This window comes from Odontesthes bonariensis, chromosome 1, assembly GCF_027942865.1.
Source record: "Odontesthes bonariensis isolate fOdoBon6 chromosome 1, fOdoBon6.hap1, whole genome shotgun sequence".
NCBI lineage: Eukaryota > Metazoa > Chordata > Actinopteri > Atheriniformes > Atherinopsidae > Odontesthes > Odontesthes bonariensis.
In genome coordinates this window covers 33,935,405-33,946,354 of record NC_134506.1, presented here as the reverse complement: position 1 = coordinate 33,946,354, position 10,950 = coordinate 33,935,405, and the positions used below count along the sequence as shown (strand labels likewise).

The window sequence follows — 10,950 nt, the reverse complement described above, 5'->3', positions numbered from 1 at the left end:
TGTCTTATATTTCTGTATCGCTGGGGTTCGTTTAGAAACCCCTTTTTTTTTTTTTTTTTTTTTTTGCGACAACGTCGTTGCTTTCTGCTAGCAACGACCGTTTTACGGCAGGGAGGAATGTTCCACATGGCTTCCAACTTGGCTGAAGCAAGAGTGTGAAGTGCGACCGCGAACAGCCCGAGTGACTGAAAGAGAGACGTTAAAGCATCAAGCAGCCTGCACTTTAACAACTGATCGGAATGGGGAAAAGCAAGACCACGAAATTCAAACGTCCGCAGTTCAACGCGGTCGGGCTGCCGGTGAATGCTGTGAAGGAAGAGGACGCTGAGGAGGAAGACCACGAAGATAGCTGTCCAGCTGCGGAGTTGTTGGAAAAAGTAGGAACATCATAACTTTAGATAAATCTGTAACTTTAAAAGCATGATCAAAGTTTAAAGGTTTGTTGGGAGTCACGTTACAGTAAGATAATAGTCCTCTGCTCAGAGACTTTGTCCTTTTTTCTTTTCTTTTTTTTTCTCTTCTTACAGCTAACATGTTTCGTCAGGGAAATGTTGCTCAGGATGCTGTAATGAATACACAGCAGGGGGGTTGTTGCAGTTCACTTGATATATTTAGTGTGTGTGCTTTTCAACAGTTGCAGAGTCCCAGCGCAGACGTGCGAGAGTTTGCATGCGCCAGCATTTCTCGGGTGGTGCAGCAGAGCCAGACCATCCCTGGCTTCCTCCAGAGGGATGCTGTGAGACGCCTGGGTCCCATGCTGCTGGACAGCAGCCTGGCCGTCAGAGAGACTGCCACTGGAGCACTCAGGTGAATGACTGCAGGGCACTCTGGGTTCTTCTTGGTTTTTTTTTTTACCTCAAACCTTTTGGGGAATTTGGATTTGACACAGCAGCAAGTTTGTGACAGCCACATACAGCTGCTGCCAGACACTCAACTTTCGTGGAACTCGGAAGATTGAGAGATTAGTTACTCTCAAGAGGGTGCATTAGGGTCGAATTGGATTAATCGTGGGAAGAAAAAGTGTGTGGATCTTTGCACACGCTGGTAACCTCTTATGAGGTTTACTGTCGCATTACAGTTTGGGAAGCAACTGGCCCATGTTTTCATTTCTTAGCTTCTTTAGCCGCTTTTGAAAACATTGAAGTTGTAGTCACAGTGAATGTGTGAATAAGGCTGTCAGCTTTATATTGACTGTGAAATAGGAAGATTAAAAAACTATTCTATTATGAGTGGAGCTGTTTTGCTCATGGACCCTAATATGAATAAACAAATGAATATAAGCATAAATAAAATGTTTCTTTTCAGTCCTTTTGTTGATAATAGCGTGCGACAAAGGAGTCTTATTGTTTTCAGCTCATCAAATGTTTCAATTTATTCAGCATTGCCGCTCTTTGGTTTTTGTAAGCTGGATTTTACAATGGCACAAAGTTACAATGAGGAAGAGGTTGGTGTTGTTTAACATTTCGTCTACAGAGCGCTGGCCCTTTTTTCTTGGGTTACAGTTCGTGAGGCAATTTATTGTTTTGCTTTAATTAATGTCTGAGCGCACTCCTCCTCATGTTTACAGCATGATTTTATCTCTGTAAACCACCATGTTGTGGCAGTGCGCTAGTGCTAGATAATGGGATCCTCAAACCTAAACGAGCATTGTTTAGTCTGCATCTTTGACATGTGAGTGTTTCCTCTCTGAAAGACCTGCTTTCTGATATAGAACACTCTTATTCCAGCATGTTGGTTTATGGTTAGTGTGCCAAAACCTTCCTACGGTTCCCTGTGGAATCTTCGATCGTGACTGGCATTATGGAGTACTGTTTTCTGCAGTAATTCTCCTTTTTGTGGGCATTACGTCTGCATTGCTTTGTTTTTATTTTTTTTGGATTCCACATATTACTTTCCAACTTCGACTTCTTGTCCAAATACTGTCACGTGTTGCTCCAGAAAAGAACAAGAGGGTTAAAGCCAAATGCTGAGCTAGAGACTTAAAAAAAAAAAAAGGGTAGTTTGTAAGCTTATTGGGACATCACACTGGCTAAATCCTGCTCATACTCTATGGTTAATATATTCCACCTTAATCTCCCATTACGGTTGATGATGTGTAACTTAGTGAGATATATTATTCAGAATGATGGCTACTTGACTATTTACTTCAACAGGGGGCGCCGTGCTGTAAAATAAGGTCAGGCTGTAGGCAGTGTGGCTCGTGCTGTTAATGTTTCCTACTTCATTCTTTTTACAGTGGCTCTTCATGTGGGAAACAAATCCCATTTGGATGTTTGGTTAGGATTCCTATTTTCTGATTAGATTCACCTCCCAGTTAAGCTGTCTCTAAACTCTTCCCGAATTACAGTAAATATTTTTATCTCAGCACAGCATCCTCTATAGTCTCAAAAGTTGTCTTGGTAGAGCATTCACTTCTGTTTTGACTGTTGTCTAATAGTAAACCTTAAAGCAAGTTTAAGGCGCCAAATATAGAAAATAAAACGGTTGCCCACGGTGTAGCTTTGCAGTCCGTCTCTTATACACACAAACGGCATCTGATGGAGAGTCTCCTCAAAGTGCCTGATGAGCATGCGTCTGGTCTTGTCTCTCCCTCCCAGGAATCTGAGTGCGTGTGGCGGTCAGGAGGCGTGCGAGGACATGGCGAAGCACGACGTCATGACTCCTCTGACAGCACTGCTTAGAGAGGTGAGACTCCACTGCTGCTTTCAGCACACGCTGACACACGCTTCGTTTCCTCCTCATCAGCAGCTGTTACAGCAGGCTATGATATCTGCAGCTTAGATGTGATTCCAGAGCAATAGTGACTTTTAAAAAGGGCGCTGGACACACAGTGGAACAAATAGACACGCTGGGAAATTCACAGCTCACAGCTGACCTTTTTGGTGAGGTCTTGAGCCGTCACTAGTATTTGAATTAAACTTTGAATCACAGAACGAGTTGGGTCAGGCAAAGTTCATACCTTTCACCTGTTGCTTTGTTGATATTTGGAGCACAGTATTGTTTTCTTTCCAGTGTTGTGCTGGTTTTGACAGTGCTGTTGTGACGATGACAGACCAGAACAACGCTGTGGAGAATGTTGCCAATGAGGCCGTGAACCTACTGTGGAATCTATGGTAAGCCAAGAGCATATGCACACTGCTTTCATTGCCACTTCTGCTTCTTGAAATAAGGTTCCCAACATTGTTGTTGACATTAAATCATACATTCGTTTACCCAAATTGCTTGTCTTAGAACTGATTTTCTTTTTATATTTCTCTTGTCCTGCTAGTGAGAGCAGCAGCCAGGCGCTGTCCATGTTTAACAAATCGGGTCTCTTAGATCTGGTTGTCCATTGTTTGGAGAGATACAGCCAAAATGTGGAACTGGCCATATCTGCTGGTAGGTGAAAGACTCAAACTCTTGCGTTTTAGAGGTTCAAAGTGTGTTTTGGGTCATTTTCTTGACCAGTTTGGAGCAAATAGGCAGTAGACCAGACAGTGTGGCATGGGACCGAGAAATATGGTGGTAACCTTTAAATCTCTAAGTGTCAGTCTACTTTGGATCTAGCAAATATCCCCATACTGTTACACTTCCTCCACCATGTTTTACACTTAGTGTCACAATGTAACCATCTTTTCACCGAATGAATGGATCCCCCTACATCTTTAGGTTCCCGCTAACTAATGTCACTTGTTTTCAGTTTTGACATCTGTAATAAGTCATCTTTTTAAAAAAAAAAATATATATATTCTCTAGCCAAACCCACTCTTGTAGAACTCTGGAACACGTTGAGGGGATTTGGCAAAATTGTTTATTTCTAGAGTTTGCTTTATAGGCACAACATACTTAAGGGATCTGGAATATATATCTTCGATATTAATACTGTCGCGCTGGATCAAACCACTCAATCTTTGGGAAGGAATGATAATATTGATTTTAAAAAACAAAAACAAAAAATACAAGCCAACCAACATACCAATTTTAGGTCATCATTCAGGTCTCTCAAGCGCTTTCCAAACACCCGAGATTCTCTCAGTCTTCACTACATCTATGCTTAATGTACAGATATGGATGTAAACTCCACTCTTACTGGTTCAGACTGTAATTCTAGTAGGTCAACTAAACTTTAGTTTCTTATCTTCTGGTATGTTCTGTGCATATTTGTTCCACTTCAGGTCATTCACTGGACAGGAATTGCTTAGATTTCAGTAAAGCAGGAAAATGAGATTGTGCTAAAACGTTTGACCTGTTGTGTGTTTGCATTGTATGCCTTTCAGACAAAGTGTGCTTGTGCATAACCATTAACTGTACAGCTGGGTCTCCCGGTTCTGGTGGTTTTGTAGGCCACTCGTGCACCTGTGAGCAATGACAGATGGATTGATTCACCTGAGCTTTCCAGCTATTTTTACATGTAGCTGTAAAACAACATTCCTGCTCATTTTTATGAATTAAAAAAGTCCAGTGAGGGAAGCCTTTTGAGTTGTTGAGTTGTTTGTAGCCCGTTTCATTATTACTGATACTCTTGAACATTTCGGAACGTTAGAAATGTGAACATTGATCTTAGGGGGCTTTATTTAGGCCAAATACTAACTACTCTGGTGTTACTGTTAAGTCAGACTCTCCGCTGTGTGTTTTATAGCCCACTGTCTGCAAACTGTGACTGAGGATAACCCAGAACTGCTATGTAGCATGAACTCTGCTGTGCTTGGGGCCCTGGAGAATGTGCTGTTGTCATCTCAGCCAGGCATGGCACACACTCTTCTAAGGATATTAGCTGCAGGTACAGTGTGACCTCTTTTTTTTTTTTTTTTTTTCCCAGTATCATTTCTTACTACTTACATTGAATCCCCTGTGAACAGCAGTTGCTGTTAGATACGGAAAACAAACTCTTAGCTGCCTGCTTTTTCCTCTCAGGTACACTGTGGAACACGAAAGGTAGTCTACCTGCAGCCCGTCAAGCCCAGACCCTCAATGCTGTGGTCGTCACCTTGTCACAGTGCCTGGATTTGGATGCGGGTGGGTTGATCCCTGAACTCAGACAAACAGAAGAGGTTCGGTACCGAAGCGCACCGCCTGCGACGGATGAAGAGCAACCGGCAGCGGGAGAGCTCGCGGAGGAGGAGATGGCCGAGGAGGAGGGCGCTCCTAAAGAGAGGAGGAATGGAAAAGCTGCCCCGGCTGATAACGACTTCTCCGACTTTCTTCCTGTAAGTGGCATCTTTGCCCATTACGTGTCCCACTCAGGCTCATGTAGACGTTAAAACCAAGCTGAAGATGCTTTAGCCCTTTGACACTCATATGTGATTATTGGGTTCAGTGAAATTCAGCATTTATTCCCAGATATACATATACTTATAGGTATTTATTGATGTAAGCCCCAGTCGGTAGTGATGAAGACGTGACGCATTGAAGGATAATTGTGATAGCTGACGATTGATAATTGTGAGCTCCTGTAAAAATGACAGAAAAATCAGACCAGACTATGTTGTTATCAGCTTTGCCTACTTTTGTGATGTCATCAAAAATAAATAGCATTTTAAAAAGCCATTTGATGGAAAGCAGTTGACTGGTTCACTGCTTGAGAGGGAGCATTTTGAGCAGGCGCAGTTTCAGTTCTTCTCTACACTTGAGGAGTCTTTGCAATCAGCACTTTGGAGTCATTGAAAATGATCCCCACAAAACCTATAACATGCTAAAACACATAATGATCTGAAATAAAGTTATTGACACTGGTTGCTTTCAGGGCAGTTTAAATTGGAAGATGTGACGTGTACAGAAATCTTTGCTCGTGGCAGGGAAGAGATCCGCTTTTGTATTTTGAAAGGGGCCATTAATGCTCGGTGAAATGGCGGTTTATGAGTCATCCTGAAGCGCAAAGCCAGACTGACAGCGCAGACGAACTGTCGGGGTCGGGGGCAGTGGATTAGGAACACACTCGGCACGGTTCATCCGGGGACCAGCGACTGGCCTCCACCGCACTGACTCGACCCCGACGAGCGTAGCTGTCCCTCTCAGCTCAGTCACGGCGGGTGACATCCTTAGTGATGTTTCAACATTCCCCCTAAATTACACATCGGGGTTATCTGTATCTTGGCTTTAGTAGTTATTGAGTAAGTATATTCAGCTATGGTAAGCACTCTGTTTAAGTGTCCTTAAATCAGTCAGTCAGTGCAAATAGATGGGGGTAATTGAAATCAAGTTTTTCTTTGAAAGGGACATCTTTGAAGCAGGTTGTCACTCGCATCACAGCACTGAAATGTGCAACTTGACACAATTAAGTACATCAGCATGAATAAATCTCTTCTCTGTGGCAAGAAGCTGAACCCAGACTGTGTGATAACGGTGCTAACCGTCATTGTTTTAGTTGGATGTTGACTCACAGGCTGTTTGTTTATATCCAGAGGGGCAAGGAGGAGCTGAGGGAGGCAACGGCCTTGCTGACAGCCCAGCAAACGTCCTTGGAGATCATTGTCAACATGTGCTGCTCTGATGGTGAGTGTTGAGGGCATGGACATCAGTGCTGACCCCAGGCGCTGTTCATCAAATTTATTTCCTGTGACACAGCCACCAAGTATGTGTTTGTCTTTTAGAAAAGCTGTTGCAGCAAGAAAAACACGAAGAGAGATCTTTTGCGTGCCTCGAAATGCCTTGTTTTGTTCTCAATTTGTAACGTTACGATTCTGTTAAGACCCTTCCGATGACGAGTGGGAGGAGGAATCGAGCAGTGATGAAAGCGACATGGGTCCTGATGGCCTTTGTGATGGAGTGTCCAATCTGATGTCTCCACTGTGCTTGTCAGCTGAGATTCAAGGGGCCTTGATCAACCATAACATACCAGAAAAGGCAAATAGTATTCTGCTTCCTAAATTATACCACAACCCTGTCATTAGATAGAAGAAAGGAATTCATCACAGCGTCTTAAGAGCTTAGATATAATTTGTGTGTACATTAAAAATACGGTCCTCATTATGCAGCGAGCCCCCCCAGCCTCTCCATTACCTGTGCCATTTAATAGCGCTCTCTCTCTTTTACATGTATGCACTTATACAACCTCACAATCTGATAGTTGTGTTAATGTCATTTTACTTTTGATTTAAGGTTCTCAAAAAGACTGGATTCCCCAGACAAGAAGCCATAAATGTATGCCAAAATAATCCCTCCTGGAGAGGCCTGACTAAGAGGTCATTTTCTGATTCTCTCTTGTTCCCATCACTTTCTGATCAAAGGTGTGTTGCATGTTATTATTAAACAATGGTCTCACCTTTCTTTAGGATGCAGCGTGTTCAGTCCCGCGCACTGACCTGCCTCCACAGCATCCTCTCCACCATTGATGCAGAGTCTCTGGGTGGTGCAGCAGCCCTGCAGGAAGCAGCAACGCACCTGTCCACGCTGGTCTTTGGTGCTGCAGGTCTTATATTTATATTAAATCTTTGTCATTTAAAAAAAAAAAAAAAAAAAAGTATATTAAATTGTGACCTTAACTAGGCATCGGTTCATGGTGAATTCTGAAACCGTGTATGAGAACGTTCCTTATTTTGCTCCAGAAATACCCAAAGATGAGGAATTCCTCGAAGCTGTCATCAGTGCCATGCGGTCTCTTTTGCAGCTGATTGCTTCCAAGAACATCCCCCAGGTACAAAATATGTCACCATTTAAAAGCAGCTCCACATGTGGTTAGAAGAAAAAAAAAAGGCAGGTTGAAACGGCTCCAGTCATGTCCTAAAATTAGGGAAATGCAACCTCAGATGAAAAACATATTACACTATAGCATTGTTTATTTAACAAGAACTAAGTCAAAATGCAGAAGCAGTGTATGTGGTTGTAGGCATTTATTTACTGCACAGCTCTCTTAAGGTCCCACCACACCATTTCACTCAGATTGAGGTCTGAACTATGACTGGGCCATCGCAACAGCTTGATTCCTTTCTTTTTCAGCCATTCTGCTGTAAATTTGCTGCTGTACTTGGGATATATCAAGTAAATCGTACTTACTCTGTATTTTGGTGATGTGCCATTGTTAGTTTAAATTGGATAAAACAAAGTACTGCATCCTAAAAGCATAACTTCCCTTGTCTGTCGAGCTTTGAAATCCTTTGCCAGTACTCTCTTATCACTGTTGACCATATTTTCATTGGACAACTCAGTGTCTGCGTTGTTGTTTTTGTTTGTTTTGTTAGTGTATGACCCCCCAGCAGCTGATGAGCCTGAGCGAAGCAGCCACCCGCTGTGATGTCGTTAGCGTGAGGGTGAACGCCGTCGCCATTCTGGGCATCACCGGCAGCACATTGGCTAAAGAGAGGGGCACGGCAGAAACCCTTCAGGTATCGCTTTACACTCTGCTCTTCTATCAGGAAGTTTGTTCATCCTCTAAGAACTTTTTTTCTCTCAGATGATTGGAAATGCCTTACTTCAAGTTGCCACAAAGGATACTGACCTGGTTGTAAACGGAGAAGCCCTCGATGCTTTGTTTGATGTTTTCGCGGATGGAGAGGAGGCGGAGACGGCTGCTAAAAACATCCAGTTACTGCCTGCACTTAAGGCACTTCAACCTGTCTTTAAATCCAAGGTAGTAGAGATTCGTTGTTTATTACTGATCACTACTCCATATGATTCCTCAAGGTTTTTTTGTTTTTTTTCTTCCACTTAACTTAAGATTTCTAATGCATTTGTTTCTGTCTTTCTTGCCTCTCTCTGGATTTTTCTCCTTCTTGAGAGTAACATTAGCTTTTATTTTCCTTCTAGATACGCAAAGAAGGAAGAGGTAAATACAGCCCTCAGCAGCTGTGTGTGCTGGATAATGTCAAAGTCAACCTGAGAAGATTCATCGGTTATCTGGAAAAGGCGGTGAAAATATAAGGACTTTGTGAATGTCGCATTGTGATCAGTTGGAGCAGGCTTGGACAGATATACCAACAGGGTATAGAATGACACAGTATGGAACATTGTGGTTGTGAAACCATCAATTATTTATGTTTATTTTCTTTAAATAGTGGTTTACTGTTTTTTCTTTAGTGACGGTAGACGTTTATTTGTTGTGAAGAAAAAAGGATGGAATCTGATAATTAGTTGATGTGTTTTGAAGTCTCCCTTTTATATAGCAACGGCATCTAAGAACAACACTTTTAAGATGTTGGTGTGGAGAAGTGACACCAGCTTTCCACATTAGTGCCCTTCACGCTAAGCCCATGTTTCAATGGGCTTAGCGTTCATGCTTGCTGTTGCGGCGCAAGGAGGCTGATCTTATAAATGCTACTGACAGCTATGTAAAGACAAAAAGAAGCTTTCGACGTTTTCTGAGCGGGAACTGGCTTACCTCAAAACGTGACAACAAATATGGGTATTCTGTGTCTTTTAAAAACTTTTCCACCTCAGATGTTTAAAGTCACTTTCACATGAACAATTTTCAGCCTAAATTGTTTAGGAGTTTAAACAGGATTCTTTTAGATGTTCAGGATCTTATCATTTTACTGAAGGGGGGAAAGAAAATTGGAACAGCTCATGTAGATTTTGCCAAAAAAAAAGTATAAATGTATAAGAAAAACCAAAAGGTTTGGGTGTACATTTTTAAGTTTTCTGTCTGAAAGTCTCCACATTGGTGAACTGAAGCAAGCATTCATATCTTTCAGAAACTTTACACGGTAAGAATATATTTGGAAAAAAAAAGCAATAAATCAGTGATCAGCTGAAGTCCATAATTGCTGTTACAATTGAAAATCCAGTTCTCCAACAGAGCAGGTATGAAATATAAAACTCTGGATAGCCTCTTCTTTTTTTCAACTGATTCATTGATCATACAATTTCATGTAAAGATCATAGTTTTAATTTTCTCTCTTTTTTTTTTTTTTTATGGGATTCTGGTATCCCATAAAATCACCGACCCTTGATTAAAGAAAATACCTTAAAAAAATATGAGGGAGAACTTTTTATCCGGGTATGAAGGAATACCTTAATGGAAATAAATTCTGGTTTCTTAATAATCTAATCTTTTTCTTCGCATCACCATGGACAGCTGTAGGTATGGCAACATTTTCTATTTCCAACACAATGCCACTGTGAAGATGGCTGAGCTACCTGTGGCTGACAGTACAGGGGCTTGTTGCTAAATTATGTTAGTGTTGCACATCTACTTCCAAGAGTAAGGTTTTATTTAAAGCAGTAAAGAGATTAGATCAGATATATATATATATATACACATTAATGAAATATGTCCTCCGCTTTTAACCCATCCAGGTTGGCACCTGTTGAACATACATATGCACAGGGTCACACACTCATAGAGAGAGGTGCCATACACTGGAGCGGTGGGCAGCCAATCGCAGCGCCCGGGGAGCATGGGGGTACGGTGCCTTGCTCAAGGGCACCTCGGCCGTGACAAGTAGGTGGACTGACACCCCTCCAGCTGTCAGTTTCACCAATTTTTGAGTGGCAAGAGTGGATATCAAACTGCCAACCTTCCAGTTACTAGACGACCCGCTCTAACCACTGAGCAATAACTAATAAGTAAAATGAGGGAATAAAACATTCCAACTTTTTGAACGCATGACACAATATAAAAATCATCCAGATACAATATAGTTGGAATTTTTGCTGAAATTATCCGCACATTTAAAACCTATAAATGTTCTTGTTTTTGATACTTGTTGTAAATTGAAATCAGTGAGAGATTACTTAAAAAAAAAGAAGATTAATTGATGTATAAAGTATTGATATTACAAATGTATAATTAAATATACATTCCCTATGGACTTATTATTGCCTTATTCCTTTTAACATGGAAGCAGTTTAAAAATGGTTTATGATTGTATGTAGATGTTGTTTTTGATGCCGCATTTTGTGCCTGATACAAGGTGGCATCAGATTCAAATTGTGGGACGTGCAGTTGAACAAAATATAAATAGGATTTAAATAATACATTTGGCTTTAGTAAGGGAGTACAGAAATTATGTAACCAAAAAAGTAAGCGATTGTCTG

General features: G+C 41.5%; 1 protein-coding gene across 1 annotated transcript; it reads left to right on the top strand.

Moving 5' to 3' along the window:
• Positions 1-96: 96 nt before the first annotated feature.
• heatr3 (HEAT repeat containing 3) lies at positions 97-10,653 on the top strand. Its single transcript, XM_075464952.1, has 15 exons — positions 97-377; positions 635-807; positions 2,598-2,685; positions 3,013-3,113; positions 3,269-3,378; positions 4,619-4,759; positions 4,894-5,186; positions 6,381-6,471; positions 6,668-6,822; positions 7,078-7,160; positions 7,251-7,387; positions 7,524-7,612; positions 8,157-8,300; positions 8,369-8,545; positions 8,722-10,653. The coding sequence occupies exons 1-15, from the start codon at positions 240-242 to the stop codon at positions 8,833-8,835; spliced, it is 2,034 nt and encodes a 677-aa protein (XP_075321067.1). The 5' UTR covers positions 97-239; the 3' UTR covers positions 8,836-10,653.
• The last annotated feature ends 297 nt before the right edge of the window (positions 10,654-10,950 follow it).

Excerpts from the sequence above, each read along its gene's own strand:
- heatr3 (XM_075464952.1), top strand. The coding sequence starts at position 240 with ATGGGGAAAAGCAAGACCACGAAATTCAAACGTCCGCAGTTCAACGCG. Across the intron at positions 3,379-4,618 it reads GGAACTGGCCATATCTGCTG|CCCACTGTCTGCAAACTGTG; the intron begins GTAGGTGAAAGA and ends TGTGTTTTATAG. Across the intron at positions 5,187-6,380 it reads ACTTCTCCGACTTTCTTCCT|AGGGGCAAGGAGGAGCTGAG; the intron begins GTAAGTGGCATC and ends GTTTATATCCAG.